Source organism: Coenobita brevimanus, chromosome 78 (assembly GCF_032717465.1).
Source record: "Coenobita brevimanus isolate Jiangsu-jjx chromosome 78, ASM3271746v2, whole genome shotgun sequence".
NCBI lineage: Eukaryota > Metazoa > Arthropoda > Malacostraca > Decapoda > Coenobitidae > Coenobita > Coenobita brevimanus.
This window is the reverse complement of record NC_137031.1, coordinates 37031069-37050250: the sequence shown is the minus strand read 5'-3', so window position 1 is coordinate 37050250 and position 19182 is coordinate 37031069. Positions and strand designations below refer to the sequence as shown.

Here is a 19182-nt window from a genome sequence, read left to right as displayed (position 1 = left end):
CGTATCCAGGACTATGAACTCGAGAGTGTTGCGTGAGTGTCTGTGGGTAATTAGAGTGAGTAGCTATGCGTGGGTATAGGTGTGTGTGTGTGTGTGTGTGTGTGTGTGTGTGTGTGTGTGTGTGTGTGTGTGTGTGTGTGTGTGTGTGTGTGTGTGTGTGTGTGAGAGAGAGAGAGAGAGAGGTACAAGGTCACAAAGAAGGTCAGATTTATGTTGTAGCTCACACATTCCACATACGACATACTGCCTCTTCTCACGACCTACCCTACCCTACTTTTCCCCGTGTCACCTCTTTCATTTAACCTTCTTTCCTCCACTTCTTTATTACATCTTCTCTCTCTCTCTCTCTCTCTCTCTCTCTCTATTTCAGTCTCTTCCCCTCCTTCTGACGTCCTATCTTACTCTGCCTTTCTTCCATTTCCCTCTCTCTGCTCTCTATTAATTTTTCTTTCCTATTTCACTTTCTTCTCTCCTTTCTCTTAGCTACAATGCTCTTTCCCTTCCTTATCTATTTCCTTCTTTAATATCGCTTTTCTATTTTTTTTTCCTGTCTCACTCTCTCCTACTCACGATGTACGTCCCCCTTTGCTTCTTCTTCTTCTTCTCTCTCTCTCTCTCTCCCTCTGTTTTCTGTGTCTGTCTGTCTGCCTGTATCTATCTTTGTTTGTCTGTTTGTTTGTTTGACTGTCTGTCTCACTTTTAAATATTCCCTCTCCTTTCCTCATCACTTCCTTTCCTATCGCTTTTTCCTCTTCCTCTCCTCCTGTCTCTCTGTCTCTCCCTCTTTCTGTCCCCCCTCCCTTCGTCCTGTCTCTCCCTTTCTTTTTCCCTCTCCCACTGACTCTTTCTCCTTCCCTTCCCCATCCCTCTCGTCCTTTCCTTAACCCGTCACAGCTACGGGTACCGAGGCAGCGACACCAGACGTAACTTATGGGTGCTGCCATCTGGGGAGCTCCTATACTACGTGGCCGCCGTCGTTGTTATACTGGACCGCAACGACGACATCCAGAGACACTACACCGAACACACCGAGGATATCCAGTGGTGAGGGTAATGACGAGGATGGAAGGGGTTTGGGAGGACTGGAATGAATTTGGGAGGACTGGAAGGGGTTTGGAAGAACTGGAATGAATCTGGGAGGACTGGAAGGGGTTTAGGAGAACTGGAAGGGGTTTGGGAGAACTGGAAGGGGTTTGGGAGGACTGGAAGGGGTTTGGGAGGACTGGAAGGGGTTTGGGAGGACTGGAAAGGTTTTGGGAGGACTGGAAGGGTTTTGGGAGGACTGGAAGAGGTTTTGAAGGGTTGGCAGGGGTTTTGGAGGACTGGGACAAGTTTGGAATCGGACTGGAAGAAGGTGCCGGAGGGCACCAGAAACATACAGTTGTGAGGAAGGTTGGGGGGAAGAAGAGGCAGGAAAGAGTGTTAAAGGGGTGGGATGGGATTTAGAATGCTAGAAGAGGGTACAGAAGATTAGGACAAGTCTGGAGTGATGTGGGAAGGAGCTTTAGAGACATCAGTCTGAGTACACTAAGAGTATTTAGTGGTAAAGGAGGATGGGCATGGTGGAAGGGTGGTTGAGGGTTGGAAGGGGTTTTAGAGGTTTGGAAGGCGTTTTAGAGGACTAGGACGAGTATGGAATGAGGTCAGAAGGAGATTTAGTGGAACACAAGATTATCCAATGGGGAGGAATGATGGGGAGAGTTAGATGGGGTTTCATACTCGTAAGATTGAGGCACGTCTGAAAAGGTGATGGAAGGAACTTTAGAGACACCAGGCAGACCAAAGCGAGGATATTCAATGGTGAGGGTTGCTGAAAGACTGGAAAAGGAGTTACGGGGCTGGAAGAAGCTGGATGGGTGTTTCAGTAGGATTTAAGGGATATTAGCAGCTGGAGAGGTTTCCCACAAACTGAGCAAAACTGTCTGGGACAGTGGCAATGAAATACGAAATGACATTTACGGATATTGATAAGGATGAAGTAGAGACATTCCGCTTCTGGCTCAGGTCACAAATTTACAACCCCATCCTTAGCAATAAATTTTTCACTTTATATCTTATAATCTTACTATACGATTAGTGTAAAGTTCAATTGCATGCAAAAGGGTACTAAGCCGTAATGTGCAAAATGAATCAATTAAGAACAGGTATTATGAAATCTCCAAGACCAACGAGAATAGGACCCAAGAACTAGAAACAAACAGAGATAAAAGAGCAAAGACATAACTAGAGAAAGATGTCTAAAATCTCTCAACTCTTTCTCTCTCACTCTTTCTCCCCCCTTTCCCCTTCTTCCCCCAGCATGGCCCTACACCCTACCCGTGACCTTGTGGCGTCGGGTCAAAGGGCATCCCGTGGTAGGAGAGCCAGCGCGCACGTGCGGGTGTGGCACGCACGTACACTCAACACCCTGCACGTGCTGGGAAGGAAGGAACTGGGGGCTGGCATACTTGCCGTGGCCTTCTCCGTCAGGGTAAGTGTGTGTGTGTGTGTGTGTGTGTGTGTGTGTGTGTGTGTGTGTGTGTGTGTGTGTGTGTGTGTGTGTGTGTGTGTGTGTGTGTGTGTGTGTGTGTGTGTGTGTGTGTGTGTGTGAGAGAGAGAGAGAGAGAGAGAGAGAGAGAGAGAGAGTACTGTACTATCCTATTCATTATGCACCTCATTTTCTTTAAACAATCCACTTTTTTGTTCGTCTGTAACTATCGCTCCAGAGCACCACCTCCCTCTGTGTGATCTTTGTTACTATGTGTGTCCTTTGTAACTATGTCTGTGTGGCTTTTGTAACTATGTCTGTGATCTTTGTAACTATGTCTGTGTGATCCTTGTAACTATGTCTGTGATCTGTGTAACTTTGTATGTGAGATCTATGTAACTGTTTGTGATTGTTCAATTAAGGCTGTGTATTCCATGTAACTACGAATATGTCTGTGTGCTCTATGAAAGTATGTCTGTATAACCTATGTAACTATATTTGTAACTACGTGATCCACGCTCATATGTGTGATCTGTTAGATTCTGTGCTATCTGTTTAACTATGTGTGATCTATGCAGCTATATCTTCAATTCTTGTAATTGCGTGAGCTATGCAGTTAAGTCTGTGTGATCTGTTTACCTATGTCCGTATGATCAATGCATCCGTGTTACTACACTTTCACGTTCGCCCCCACAGAATCATGGGGAGTTCTTACTGGCAGTGGACGCAGACAAGGAACACCTGCTATCAGTGTGGACGTGGGACAACGAGAAGGTGTTTGGCAAGGTGGCGGTGAGTGTTCAGTGGAGAAGGTGGCAATGTTTTTGACAGTGTCATTGTGTTACAAGTTTGTGAACGAGGTAAAAGCATGACTTACATGACTACTTAGCATATCTGGCAATAATAATAATCGATTAAATGATAAGACGAAAAAGCATATACTGTACATCCACATACACATGTAAACAAGAAAGACATTTCTACACACATACATATGAATACACATAACTCATAAGAACACATGGTAAAAGGGCAGAGTGAGCTCAGTTATCTGCGTGAATCTCCTTTGGATTCATGTCAATTAATTTCCCTTTATTAATGCCACAAAATATATGAAAGAAAGCTAAATCACAAAACAGCACTTGGGTTTTGATACACTGTTACGTTAAGAATGACAAAAACCTGCAAGCATTTTTTTTCTTTTCTTTTTTTGCTATTTTTGAAGGGTTTGATATTTTGTCATACGATTCATATTTCTTCTCTGACTTGTACTCGTCCTCTTTGACCTCTTCTGGATCTGTCACTGCTTCTCTTGACGTTCGTTCATTGGCTTCCTTTAACCATCCCTTTCCCTTTCACTAACTTCTTTATATATTTTAACTCTCAAGCGCCTCCTTTCTCTTCTTCGATCTCCTTGATCTCTCCCTGATTTCATCTGACTTATCTCGACCTTAAACGTGCCACCCACTACCTCTGTGATCTTTGGCAATGACTCTTCATTCTTGAGTCCTCTCCTCTCCCTGCCGTGGTCCCTGGATTTCTCCGACCCTTCTTTCTTTTCCACTTGATTTTTATCTTGTTTCCCTCTGTGAATTCCCCCCCCCCTTCTATTTACCCTTATTCTACAACTTCATTCCTAACCTCCTTCCTAACCTCCTTTAGCCTCCTTCCTACCTCCTCTGATTTCCATCACAACCTCCTTCTAACCTCCTTTCGCCTCCTTCATAACTTTCTTCTTAACCTCATTTGGCCTCCGTCCTAAACTTCCTAACCTCCTTTGGCATCATTCATAAAATTCTCAACTTCCTTTGGCCCTGTTCCTAACCTTCTCTAGCCTTGTCGTCATCTATAGTTTCACTCCATAGCCTCTCCCCTAAGCTACCGTATTCCTACCTGCCCCCAGACACACCAGGACCACGTGTGGGGTGCTGCGTTCCACCCCCTGGACAACAACCTGATCATCACCTACGGGCGGGGGCTGCTCTCTCTCTGGGCACGGCGCAAGGACGGCATCTTCACACGCTCTGATCTCGTCACGGTAACTTGGGCTCATTTGTCTCACTAGATTTAACTTTTTCCTAACTCCTGGTGATAAGTACTTTAACAGAGACGTAAGATCGGGAGTCTGATATAACCTTCATCAGTCTTTCATACGAAATGGCATTCCAAAGTCGCCTAAAATCGTCTTGAGGTAGGAAAAATACTCAGGTAAGGGATTGATAGATACTGTTTTATCCAATCAGCACATGACGTCTTTCCCATGTTGCATAAAATCGTCCAATGGTAACATAAATATAATAAAGGCATCATGGGACTGAGAGATTATTACTCCTGAACTGACAGTAAATACAACGGTAGCAATAGCCTAGCCTGTCACAAAACGACCTCAAAAGAGCCATTTGGCTTCTTGTTGCTTGCCTTCCTTTTGGTACTTGGTAACTGTTGGCTGCCTTCCTTTGAACGAACTTTGCGATAGGTTTGTTGTTATCGTTCTTACTTTGTACTCCTTTGTCTGATGTTGTTAGTGTTGCTATGAATTTCTTTGTAAAGGACTTGGTGGTGTCTGCATTCCTTTTATTTATTTGTATTTTAAACGGAGTCGTTGTTGCCTTCCTTTGTACACCTCTGCACTCACTCCTTTCTTCCCACCCACACAGGAAGGGTCAGGGCGAACAGTGACTTCCCTGGAATTTACTCAAGACGGGGATCTGATCACAGGGGACCAAGACGGGGTGCTCACCATTTGGAGTATCGACGCCGAGGGGGATTACTACGTTAAGAAGGAGTTCCAGGTATGAGACTGTGGGGATTATTCAGGACAGATTGGGAAGGGCTGAGATTAATTTTTTTTTTTCACTCTTAATGTTCATGAAGGTGCTGGAGATATTGTCGCTTTCACGATATGGTACCAATACGTCCGGAAGGTTGCAACGGTAGCCAGATGACCCTTGCTCTCTTTTCCCTATGGAGGAGGCGATAGTGCTTTGGTAAGTTCATTCAGTTTGCAACTGCAAGAGCACAAGTCTGAGTGCAAGACTGACTAGATTGTTGGAGACACTATTGTCTTCTTGTCCCTGTTAACTTAGCGGTGCAACTGGGGATATGGATGCAAATCGACTAGTGTGAGTTATCTTATAGGAATAGAATAGGATTCGTTGTGGCAGAAATCGAGATCCTGTCTTAATGAACCCTGTGCAGGCGATAGGCATACGGCCTGGCCCTTCCTCATTCACCTAAAGCACTGGTGTCAAACTCAGTCCTTCCCAAGGGCCACACTTCAGTTCTGTTGATCGTCTGAGGGCCAAGTCTACCTAACCTTACCGAAATCAGCATAGGGGTGTGAAAGGAGTACAGAGTGATGTAAGATATATCATTATAGCTAAAGTTTTGTAACGAAAACTACAGTTAATGTATTACGTCATTTTGTGACAAACTATCAACACCCCTTATTACTTTCAACTGATGACTATTCTCTCTAGTACCTTTTATTCCCATTCTCTATAAACTACAATAATCATTGACCTCAAATAAATGTAGAAACAATAAGATAATATTGCCTTAGCAAGCATCAACTCACCCAAAGTTGTGGTGCGTGTGTCCCTGGCAGCCTAGACCAGCGTGTTTACGTTTTGCACTTCGTCCGAAATTATCAAAATACAGTTTCCAGGCTTCCATTAGATTAGTGAACTATATTTTCATACTGAATCATATAATATTACTTTAAAAAGCATGCAGATGTTAAGTTTGCGATATAAAATTGGAAACTTGTTGAATGAAAATGAAACCGATATAATTTATAAAATGGCAAAGCCGCAGCCTATTCAAACGTTGGGAGAAGTTCGTTACACCTAATCCTTTCATATTATTGATAATGTTTAAAAGTTTCGCGACATAGTTGTTAAACAAAATATTAATCAAATGGTATTTTCATCAAGCAAATTATCAATAAATATTTCCTAACAGAACTATAATATTTGTTCACTTAATCTTATGACAAATTTTATGGGATTTTCCATTTGTTATTTCTCATTTATTTCTTGAGTCATCGCGGGCCACTCTTTTCATATTCGAGGGCCATGTGTGGCCCGCGGGCCACCAGTTTGACACCTCTGACTTAAAGTGAAGGAGAAATATGAATGACAAATATGTCGGGCCGCAAACCTCCCACTGTATATAACCAACTTTTTTTTTTTTTTAACATCCCTCCCCGGCTAATATTTCCTCCTCTCCATCGCTTTTCCTGTCCCCACGAAGTCAGTCCCTCACTGTCTTTCCCTCTCTCCTACAAACACCACCAACATCCTCCCTCAATAGCACTACTGATATTCTCACCATTCCTCTGTACCATCTTTTTCTCCCCACCACCCATTATCTTCCACATTCCTCCCCCACTAGCCATATTTCACCTTTCCATACACCTCCCCCCCCCCCGCCACCCATCTTTCCCAACACCTTTCCTCCTTACTGACGCATACCCATCTCTACAACTAGCTTCACCAACTACACATCCTTCTCCACCCTCCCTCCCTTCTTTACAAGTCACCCTTTCTTTCTCATTCTCACCCTTTCTCCCTCCATATACACATTTCATCACTCTTACTCCCAACTGACGCAGCCTTCGCCCTCCTACTCAACCCCCAGTCTAACACCCGTCCTTCCCCTCCGTCCATTTTCCCTGTTCCCCACCAAATGCTCCTTTTCCCCATCCTCCCTTCTGCCTCACTAACCCTTTCTATTCCCCATAAACTTTCTCCCCCCTCCTCTATGTCTGTCTGTCTGTCTGTCTGTCTGTCTGTCTCTCTCTCTCTCTCTCTCTCTCTCTCTCCCCCCCCCCAACTAATCCCACAGCCATCTCCCCAGCCCTCCACCATACGCTCTTTCCCCAGCCTCTCTTGCCGCTAACCCTTCTCACTCCCCCCACAGGCCCACACCTCTGCCATCAACTCCCTGCAGATGTTGAGTGAAGGCACAGTGCTCTCGGGCGGTGACAAGGACAGGAAGATCATTGCTTGGGACTGCGAGGAAGACTTTGAGAAGATCACCGAGACAAAAGTAAGACTAGGGATTGTCAGTGTGGGTCTCTTGGCTCCCTAGTACATGTTCGAAGCTGTGGGAAGTTGGTAGGGTGTGGTGAATGTAGTGTGGTGTGATATTGTGTGTAGTAGTAGGGAGGGATATTGTGGAAAATGGCAGGATGTTGAGGTGTGGCTTGGTGAGGTAGGGTGTGCTTTGGATGTAAGGTGCGATTAATTGTGGTTGACTGGTGTGGTGGAGAATAGTGTGGTGGGGTGGGATGTGATGTGGATGTAGTAGGATGTGGTGTGGTGTAGCTGGGTGTGGTGGACTGGAATGTGGGGGGCGTGAGATTGGGTTTGGATATGGCAGGGTGTGGGAAGTCTTGGTGTGGTTTGGCAGGGTAAACAGAGTTCAGTGAGGTGGGGCGGGGTGTGGTTTGGATGTGGTAGGGTGTGGTAGGATGTAGCAGGATTTGATTTAGTGTGGTAAAGTCGTGGCGTGGGCTGTGGCAAGGTATAATTGGGAATGGAACTGGGAAGGATCAAGCTTAACGGGATGAGATACGTTGTGGTGGGATATGACGGTCTGTGCTGTGGTGAGGCATGGTGCGGTGCGATGTGGTGGTCTGTGCTTGGATGTGATCAAATGTGGCAGATTGTAGGGTGATGAAATAAAACATAGCGAAATATGGAAGGTGTATGACAATAAATGCAGCAGTGAGATTTGCAGGGTGTGTAGTAGGGTGTGTAAATATTGAGGCTGTGAGGATGTAGAGGTGAGTGACAGGACTACAAAACAACTGATAAGAAGCAAGTGGAGTGAAATTCTTGTTTTCTTCATTTTCTTTAACTTCCCACACTTTACTACTGCACAGACTCAGTCCTCAATATCCTCACACTCTCGCCTCCATTCCTTATTTTCTTTTTCCATAGTGTCCTCTCCTTGCACACACTCTTTCCTCACATACCTCACCTTACACTCAGTTTACTCTAACTTTCCTCACTCTGTGCACCCTCTGTTCTCACTCTCATCACCCTCTGCACGCCGTACCCTCAGTTTCCTCACTTTGTACATCTTCTGTTCTCACCTTACCCTCCCTGTACACACTTTATCCTCCCTTTCCTCGCTCACCACACCGTCTATCCTTTCTTCTCACCCTGCACATCTTCTATTCTTGTTTTCCCCACCCTGTACACACCTTGTCCTCACATCGCTCACCCTTCCTCCTTGTTCCCATCAGTCTATGCATCTGTCTATCTATCTGCCTATCTATATATTTATCAATTGTCAGACGCCTTAATCCTGTAAATGGTGCCCACGAATCACTTCCACATCGCCCTGGCCTCTCCCGTTTGGCTGCCCTTTCTCCAGCTCACACACTCCCCTCTCATATACCTCACTACTCCATCCCTCCAACTCATCCTGGCTCTCCCCCTCATCCTCTCTCCCTCCATCGCACTTACATACAGTATTTCCTTACTTTCCATATACTTCTCACATTTTTCTCATTAAATACACTGCATCCTTACCCTATGTACACTTGATCATTACTTTCTTCACACCTCTCTTATTTCTCCTTCCCTTACTTACTGTACATTTCCCTATTTCCCTTTCATTTCCTTTCAATATAGTTCTCATACATTTATACCTCTACACAAGCCCTATCATGGCTTTTTCCTGACACTTCCTCCTTTATCTCCCTCCTTTACCTTATCTATATTTCCATTACTTTCTTCGCCTTTTTCATGTGTCCAACTCTAAGCATAAACTTGGCAGCCGGTTCCTTAAGGCCAAGCAGTCCACCTACATGCCACACACCTTCACATGTCACTATTCGTTCTCACTCAGCACACATTTTACCTTCAGTTTCCTCACAGCCCCTCTTCCCTTTCTCTCCCTTACTGTCTTTATAACCTATTCTCATCACTTTTTCCCAGTCTGTACACACTCAATTTTCACACTTCCTCCTTTTCTCACACTTTTATTTCTTTTTCCATATTTTTCTCACCCAAAACACTCTAATTTTCGCCCCGCAGCTACCGGAGCAGGCAGGGGGCGTAAGGACCCTGTACCCGCAGCGTCCCGGCCACAACGACGGCAACATCTACGTGGGCACCACCAGGAATATGATACTAGAAGGATCACTGCAGAGGCGCTTCAATCAGGTGACCAGCAGAGAGGAGGGGGCTGGGGTGGGGAGAAGAGGAAGGAGGGAGAAAGAAGGGGGAGAATGGAGGAAAAGGGTAGGAGGAGAGGAAGGGGAGAATGAATGGAAAAGGTAGGGGAGGGAAGAAAAGAAGGGTAGGAATGATGCAGAATATGGAAGGGAAGGGAGAAGGAGGGGAAAGGAAGGAGGGGAAACGAAGAAGGGGAGGAGATGAAAGGGGGCAAGAGGATGGAAGGAAAGATGGGGGGAAGGACTGTAATAGGCTGGAAGATGAAGAGCAATAGGAAGAAAAGAAGGAAAGGAGGGAGAGGAAGGGAAGGGAAGGGAAGGGAAGGGAAAGGAAGGGAAGGAGAGGGGAAAGGAAAGGAAGAAAGGAAGGAAAGGTAAGAACGGACTGAAATGAAAAGGAAAGGAGAGGAAGGGGGGCCGAGAAATGTGCCGAAAAGGGAATGGGTAGGAATAAGCTGAAAGATGAAAGGGAAGGAAGGGGTAGGGATGATTTGAAAGATGGAAAAGAAGGTGAGGGTTGGAATGAGATGAGAGATGGCAGGGAAGGAAGGGCAGAAATCGACTGGAAGGTAGAAGGAAAGGCAAGGGAAGGGAAAGGAAGGGTAGGATTGGGATAGGCTGAAAGATGAAAAGGAATGAGATGAAAGATAGAGGGGATGGTAGGGGGTAGGAATAGGCTAAGGGGTGGGAGGGGAAGGAGTGTAGCTGAGTGTGGAAAAAGTAGTGGAATGCATGGAAAACTGACGTCATGAAGGTGGTGGTGGAGTGAGCGGTTTCTGCTGTTGAAAGCTACTGCTCCTGTTTGTGTATTATTTGCATAGTGATAAAAGAAGATTCATCCACCCCATATGGTAGTGGATAAATGGGATAACTGGAAATAATCAAACTGTATCATGGGATCGAACTGGCGTCCTTCCATACAGCAGAATACTCTTCTAACCACTTGGCCACCACCTTTCCCTTACCACAGGTGGTGTTCGGGCACAGTAAACAATTGTGGGGCCTGGCTGTGAACCACCTGGACGGCTCACTGGCCACAGCTGGCTACGACAAACACATAGTCAAATGGAGGGACACTCATCTAGAGTGGCGCATACAGGTGAGGGGGTGTTTGGGGAAGGGTTTGGAAGGTGTGTAGTGGGATACAGATGATGTGATGTGAGTGGGGTGGGGTGAAGAGAGTGTTTGGAGGGTGAGGATACAGTGATGCGGAATTGGGAAGGGGTTTGTGGAATTTATGCTAAGTTTGTGGTGGGATATACAATGGGGGTGTGGGGTGTGGTAGGGGTGTGTGGTGGGTTAGCATCTGAGTGTAGTGGGGTGATGGTGGAGTGTGGCAAGGAGTGGGGGGCATTGGTGAAGTATGGTGAACTGTAGTGAGTTGTGGGAGTGGCGGTGTTGGGTGGTGATTGTAAGGTGTGGTGAAGTGTGGTGAGGTGCCATGGAATGTAGGTGGATGTGAAGGGTGTGTGGTGAGGTATAGTTAGATTTGAAGGGTGTGGAGTGAAGGGAGTGTGCGGTACGATAACATGAGTGAGTGTGGAGAGTGGAGGGGGTGTGGTGAGGTATTGATGGATTGGCTGAGTGTGTGATGGTGTGTGGTAGGCCTGTAAGGTGTGGAAAGGCGTAAAGGGATTGTGGTAGGATGCAGACGGATATGGAGAATGTGGGGTGAGGGGTGTGTGGTACAGTGTGTGGAATTATGTGTCAAGGTACGGAGACTGAAGGTGGGAAATGGGTGATTTTGGGATGAAGAGTGGGACAGGGGTGTTTGGTGAGCTGCACAGGATGTGGCAGGAGGATCACAGGTTTGGAGGGTGTCAAGTATGAGGTAAGGGTTAATGGCGGTGTCGGTGAGAAGTGTAAGGTGTCTTGGAGGGGTATGAATGGATCTGAGTATGGGGTTGTTGGCTAACATCTTCTACACCACCGAAATTACCTTACCCTAACCTAGCCTAACCCAAACTACAGTAACTTTTAAAATGTTAGTCAAACTTCTACACCACCGAAATTACCTTACCCTAACCTAGCCTAACCCAAACTAACTTGAACCTATCTTACTTAACCTAATCTAGCCTACCCCGTGCAGGCCCAGAGCGAGTGTGTAAGTGTGGCTGTTCACCCTCAAGGCACCAGGATAGCGGCAGGCACCATAGACGGCCACCTGGTAGTGCTAAATGGCCACACAGGACAGAGGGTCACCACGCTAAGGGTCTGTGGTTCACCGTTGTCGTGTCTGGCTTATAATCCAGGTATGTCTGTATAATTATAACTGTCTTTTTCTAGTCTCATTCTTGTTTAATAAAAATAAGGGACAAAGAACTTGACACTTCCAAACTTCCACATTTGTCAGTCTGCCTCACCACGGAACTCCACAAGCTCGTCTCAGATAACTCATTTTCAATCCTCTCACGTGTGACTTGCGTTCGTCTTTGAAATTCCAAGCTTCACTTTCATGCGTTAGTGAGGGGATCACAGTATTAATATGCAACAGATTCATTACCGCAATATTCACTTCCCAATTCCCTGTCGCCCTGTTTTTTTCTTTCTTTCTGTCGTGTTTCATATCTCAAGTTTTATCAAAAATGGCAGCAACAAATACAGACCTCCCTATAATATAATTCTCATACTTTTAACGCTTTCATTGCACTCTAATACAGATTCATAAAATTATCTATTTTTCATACTTAAAATCTGAAGAGTTCTTAAATATACTTCCTTCGTTAGCGTACGCTTTTCTACTCATTTCAGCCACGGACACTACCGACAGTACTATTTTATTGACATTATCGCAATCCTCCCACGTCTAGCTACACACTCTCCACGCGTCTTCTGTCCATCCTTCTAATACGAAAGCTAGCCTGTCTCACTATTTCATGCAGGGCTATGCAACTGGTCAACTCAGGGACTGTCTTCCTCGTCTGTCTTCCTCCCTCGTCTGTCCTTCTCACTGTGACCATCAGCCTTTAACTGCAATGTATCCAAGTATACTGAATAAATGTATCTTGATTTTGATTTCTTACTGTTCAGTTTACTTTGGAATGGACGCGTTTTTATGCTCTCAGCCTTGAGCTATTTCTACACTGCGTATGTACCCCCTCCCACATATTCATTTATGTATTCCCCAACGCATTCATTATGTACTCTGCCACATGTACTCTCTCCCACTTGCAGTTTCATATGTACACTAACGCATGTACTCTTTCCATGCAGTTTCACATGTACTCTTACACATGTATCTCTCTTACATGCAGTTTCACATGTACTTTCACGCCTGTACTATCTCCAACATGTACAGGCGGTGAGCTACTGGCGGTGGGGTCCCAGAACGGCTCAGTGTACTTATACCGCAGTACAAAGGACGGCTTCGTGTACACCAGGTGCGGTAAGATGGCGGGGACTCAGCCTCTCTCGGCCATTGACTGGAGCACATCAGGCCGCTACATACAGACACTCACTGCTGACTACGATGTGGTTTATTGTGAGTGCTGGCTTGTGTTCTCGGTCTTTACTTCTGTCTGTCTCTGTCCCTGTCTGTCTGTCTGTCTCTGTCTCTCTGTCTGTCTGTCTGTCTGTCTCTCTCTCTCTCTCTCTCTCTCTCTCTCTCTCTCATATTCGTGGATGTTCATTTCTTCTGTGTTTTAACCTGTATACGAGTATATGACTTTCTGTAGTTTTTTTGCTAATCTATCTGAAGTACAACAGCCTTTCAGAATTGCTTCATATCACTGACGAAAGATATAACAAAATAAAATGTGTTACCGTGTTAGGCTTGTCATGGGATCACTATCATCTTTAAAGTCACATCTAAACCTTACTCCACTGTCCACAGCTATAACCAGCATTTTTCCACTCTCCCTCCACTACCTCCAACACTCCTCTACCCTTCACCACCACCACCATCACCTCCAATAATAATATTCTCCATCACTACTACCATCTCCAACAGTCCCTCTATCTTTCACCACCACCTCCAACACTCACACCACCACTTTCAACACTCCCACAGTCCCATCCACACCCACACCTACTCACACACAGTCCCATCCAACACTCACACCATTACCACTCCCTGCAGCATGCCTACACCCACATCGCTCACACCTCTTAACATTCACACTTATTCCTACACATACTTTGCCTACAACCATTTCAACCTCTCTCCATCAAACTCTTCTTTTTTTCTTCATTAATACCCTCACACTCCATACCACACCCACACCTACTCATACACAGTTCCACCCACACTCACACCTACGCACTCAGAGTCCCATCCACACCCACACCTACTCATACAGTCCCATCCACACCCACACCTACTCATACACAGTCCCATCCACACCCACACCTACTTATACACACTACATAGTCCCATCCACACCTACAGCTACTCATACCCAGTCCCATCCACATTCACATTTATTCAATACACATTCCCATCCACACTCACACCTACCCAATACACATTGCCATTCACGCCCACATTAATATCCACCCACCCCAACCCTCACACCAAAATCAACCCTGCCATCCACCACATCCTTGTATTCTCCCCACATCAACACCCCATCCAATCCATTCCACCCTCTAACTAACTTTTCCACCCCCTTCCACATTTCTCTACATCAACATCTAGCCGCACTCCCACGCCCACTCCACTTTTATTCACACCATTTTACTGTCCCTCCACATAGTTTTTTCCATCCACTCTCCTCTCACACCAACACCCTCATCCACACCGACACATTTATCCAACCCATTCCACAGTCCCCTTCCCTTAAACAACAACTTTTTCGCCGACTCCCACACTCCTCCACACTAACGCCACCTCCATACTCACCCGCACTTCTCCACACTATCACCCACAGCCACTCCCAAACATATACCCTCACCTCTTCCACATTAACATCCACATCCACTTTTACAGTAGCACCCACACTCACTTCCACACTTCCCACCAACATCCATACACATTTCCACGCTCCACCATGCTAACACTAACACCCACACCCTCTTCCATGTCCCTGGTGATGCCCATTACGCCGACAGGGAGTATGGCGGAGCTGACGAGAGTAAAGAACAGCCAGGAAGTGCGCAACGAGGCTTGGGCGTCGCAAACCTGTCCTCTAGGCTTCATGGTGCACGGTGAGTCAAATAAATGGCTAAATAAATATGCAGATAAATGTACAGATAGACAGATATACGTAGAAAGACAAATACAGAGTGAGTGAATCTAGGAGTGAGAGGATATGATAGAGAAGCAACCAGGTAAGTGTGTGTGTGTGTGTGTGTGTGTGTGTGTGTGTGTGTGTGTGTGTGTGTGTGTGTGTGTGTGTGTGTGTGTGTGTGTGTGTGTGTGTGTGTGTGTGTTAGAGAGAGAGAGAGAGAGAGAGAGAGAGAGAGAGAGAGAGAGAATCATTAATACCTTCGGTGTCAGGATGCACGTAACTGAGAAACTCGAACGGAAAAAATTGCCATTAATAAACTCCTTCGGGTATGTTTCTAACCCCTCCTCCCTTCTGCCCCGTCAGGTGTGTGGGGTGCGGGCAAGGACGCGCCGATACACGTGACGGTGGACAGGGGGCCGCGAGGAGATATACTGGCGGCAGGGGACACGGACGGGTACATCAGGCTATACAGGTACAGTACCGTGTTATTAATCTCAGTGCACCTTTTCGAGTCAGGTACAGTCGTGATCATTAACTCCACACACTTTCTTGATTCAGATACACAGGTAGTAATAACAGGCATAGTTATTAGTCCCCTAACATCAAGATTCACACGTGCCATCTCGGAACATGCACAGATCGTATTATCTCAACCCGACCCAAAGTGATTCAGGATAACCTCATTCATCTCAGCTCAATGTGATTCATGCTTACCTAGTTCAGCCTAGCCCAGAGAAACCCAAGGTAATTCAAAACAATTCAGTTCAGTCCAAAATAATTCAACCAGACCCAAAACCATTTAGCCCAACCCAAGACACTAATTCAGGCCATCACAAAGTAAGTCAACTCATTACAGAGTACTTCGAGTTCACAAAATTCATCCCAACCAAAAGTAACCCAAGTTAACCTGATTCATTTCACCCCAAAGTTATTCAGTCTAACCCAAAACATTTCAAGCTAACAAAATTCACCCCAATCCAAAGTAATTCAATATAACTAAAAGTACTTTCGGTCAGATTAACTCAGACCAGACTAACTTAAACTAGCCAAAGGTAACTCAGACTCATCTTTCATTCCAGGTACCCGGTGCTGAACGCATACGCTGGCTACCACGAGTACAAAGTCTACACCTCGTACGTCTCTGCACTCCGCTTCTCACACACTGACAACTTCCTCTTCAGTATCGGGGGCACAGATGCGGCCCTCATGCGCTGGCGGGTCACTTAAGTCCACTCTTCCTGTTCTTCAAGGGGCCTTACTGCTATTCTCTAAGTGGCTATCATGCTGCTCCCGTAGTTCCCAAGTGGCCATATTACTGTTTCCGGGTGTACCTCAATGGGTTATATTGCTACTTCTGCTGTTCCGCAAGTAGCCATATTGATGCTTCTATGTTATTATAGTCTGAGAGCACCAATATTGCTGTTTCCAGGCGTTCTCCAAGCGATTATGTGGCTACTTTTGTTGTTCCACAAGTAGCCGTATTAATGTCCCTGTGTTGTCACAGCCTGAGAGCATAACTTCCGCTGTTTTTAGTAGCATAGCGGAAAATAATTTGAAAAGCATCTGCGGAAACATCATTCGCAGAAGCAGCTCCAGCGGAAACTAATGGTCTACAGCAAAACTTATACATTCTCTACCGACTCAAAAACCAGTAACATTGCAGAAAATAACACGGCATGTACCAAAACTGCAGCAAACAAGCTCTGTCAGAAATGATTTTTTTGTTGAAACAGAGATGACCTATACCGACAAAACAGTTTCTAAAATACCGACAAAATAATTTCTACAAAAAAGAAGTAGCCTAAACTGAGCTAAGCCCAACTAGCTCTGATGCACAGTTATACCTACCAAAAACTGAAACCTTTGGGATCAATGAAACTAAAGCGTCATCCAGAACTGACACCACAGTTACCAAAACTGCAACTCTTGTCTCTAAAATGGACACAGCAGTTGAATTTAGTATAGCCAGTCCTGGAAATAGTACAGCTCCGTTCCTGCTAGTTATAGTTATTAGTAGAACGGATTATGCTCAGATAAAGATATTTTGTTACTTGTAACGTCAGAAGATACCGTGTTATAAGTCGTCCGTACACCCAACCTGATTTTACACTACGCAAGTTAGTTGTACTCCGAAACACAGATCTGATACTACACAATGGCATCACCTGAAAAGTTCGATGCATACGCTGTCCCAGTACAGGAAAATAATACTGGACCTTAGGTAGACCTTCTGAACTCCACTTTTACCAACAGAAACTGAGAAAAGAATTAGGTCAAAACAGCAGGTGTTTCGGTCGAAGATGCCACTGGCATAAGTAAACTCATGACCTTTTTGGAAATAAATGGCTTAATTGTAAATCGGATGGTATCAGATACTAAAGATAATAACGTAATTCCTGTAGTTCATATGGGCTCCTAGTCATAGTTAAACAATAATTTATAGGTTTAGAACACACTGTTGTAAGACGACAGCTGCACGAATCTCCTTGGCAATCTCTCAAAATCTAGCTCAAATGTAGGTGCCTGATGACTGAATAACCTGAACTCAGTTCATCACAGGAATACGGTAACGGTACTGAATACGCCATCCCTGGCAGTTAAGCGAGATATGGATTAATTCCTTCAGTAGATAGTCTTCATTAATTTTTCCTGGCTATGGTTGATACACACTTTAACTCGCAGTAAAGGGATCAGAAACTATTCCCATTAAGACAATCCAGGCAGTGATACTCAAAGTTCAAATGGAAGAATTACACCAGCAGACTGAAACTGTATTTACTGTGAAGATACGGGAGTTCTGACCCTTTGTAGATATGACTGAAGAGAGTTGAGGTCGGGTTTAAATTGTTGCATCTTCACTGTAAACATAACATCAAATGCGTATTTAATTCTTCCAGTATAATTATCACTCATTCCGTCCAGTATACAAGACTACGAAGTGGGTAATAAGCGTCAAGTTATTCCTAAACCCACTTAATAACAGAAATGAATCATACCCTCAGGCCGACTTCAGTATACAGTGACCCTGAAAATACTGTATACCCGTTAATCGATAAGTCACAGATAGAAGAAGAAGGAGGAGGAGGAGGTTGAGAACAAGGTGGAGAATTTTATCAACACCTTGAGGGACGCCAGTTGGGAGGCTAAAACGTGCACCAAGAACTTCAGCCAGACCGATCTACCAGTAATGGGTCTATTACAAGGACGCTGTGCCCTCCAGTGTAAATTTTTCTTTCCAGCTGTTAAGGCGCCACATTGGTGTCTAAAGTCTCTCAAGGTGTTCTGTCCGAGGATTGATGTGACGCATATGTTGAATGCGTTCTTTCGTCACTGTTGTTACGAAAACGCCAAGCAGAATGATTTGTGTAATTATCAGTATTATCAACTAGCATCAGATGTTAGTGTAGCGGTGATGCACAATTTAATCTTAAGCCTGTTTTCTTGTCAGCTTAAAGGGCTCCCTACTACCCCTGCCTCACCACATTCAGTACGGTGACGTCTTTTTCATGTGAACCAGCCCACCACCAGGCGAGTTTGTTTATGTTTTTATTCAACCCCGTTAGTGAGGGGGGTGATTAAGTTATCTATAACCCCTCTAATAAAACAAAAAAATCTCAAAGGTGAATAAAATCGTCTGGGGCTAACATTATACAAGCTGAAGAACGTCATCGGGCTGAAGGAGTAAACCTGTTTATTTCTTCATATAGTACGTTCATATTCTCTTCTATTTTATTAATGCAAAATGTATAAAGTACTCAGTGGGGTCTGACTGTGAATGCTTTACGATTGTTTTGATGTAGATAATTATATGCGACAGAAGAGAGAGTAATTATGAGTGAATGAGTCTGCATCCTCATGCTTTCGGGCACCACCTTGCTAAAGAGAGCAACATCAGCCATGTAAATAAAGAAATATCGATATTAAAAATATACGTAAATAACATACAGGAGAACATTAATGTGCTATAATTATGAAATATACAAGGCTGTAGAAAAGGTGTAAGGGAGCCTCCTAAACTCACAAGAATGTTGTCCGTATGCTGAAGCCGTCAGTCGAGAAGGGAAAAGCAAGTCCTAATTTACGAACAATAATTCAGGAAGGAAATGTACCTTTGTTTCTCTCTATCGCTGCTGACTGCACCTTGTAATAAGGGATGTAGGATGAGTAATTCTAATAACTGTAGGAGTTCCATTAGTCTCGGCAAATTTAGGGACGTCTTCCACTTCGCTTGGCCATATGCAAAAAATTCCAAAAGGGAAGGTAAGCCTCCAACTTTTGAGGGATATTTGTGGAACGTCTGTGGTTAATAGATTTGATTGCATCGCGCATTACAAAGTATAGTTAGCAATAATACA

General features: G+C 44.8%; 1 protein-coding gene across 1 annotated transcript in view; it reads left to right on the top strand.

The window, feature by feature from the left end:
• The window catches only part of DCX-EMAP (Doublecortin-domain-containing echinoderm-microtubule-associated protein), an 83335-nt gene extending 67086 nt beyond the window's left edge, over positions 1-16249 (top strand). Inside the window, exons 11-23 of the mRNA XM_080279276.1 lie at positions 895-1044; positions 2299-2470; positions 3164-3259; positions 4371-4505; positions 5125-5259; positions 7391-7519; positions 9520-9648; positions 10630-10758; positions 11749-11911; positions 12958-13140; positions 14709-14804; positions 15191-15299; positions 15907-16249. Of these exons, the coding sequence (XP_080135402.1) occupies positions 895-1044; positions 2299-2470; positions 3164-3259; positions 4371-4505; positions 5125-5259; positions 7391-7519; positions 9520-9648; positions 10630-10758; positions 11749-11911; positions 12958-13140; positions 14709-14804; positions 15191-15299; positions 15907-16054 (1774 nt within the window). The 3' untranslated portion in view covers positions 16055-16249. The remainder of the gene's footprint in view (positions 1-894; positions 1045-2298; positions 2471-3163; positions 3260-4370; positions 4506-5124; positions 5260-7390; positions 7520-9519; positions 9649-10629; positions 10759-11748; positions 11912-12957; positions 13141-14708; positions 14805-15190; positions 15300-15906) is intronic.
• The last annotated feature ends 2933 nt before the right edge of the window (positions 16250-19182 follow it).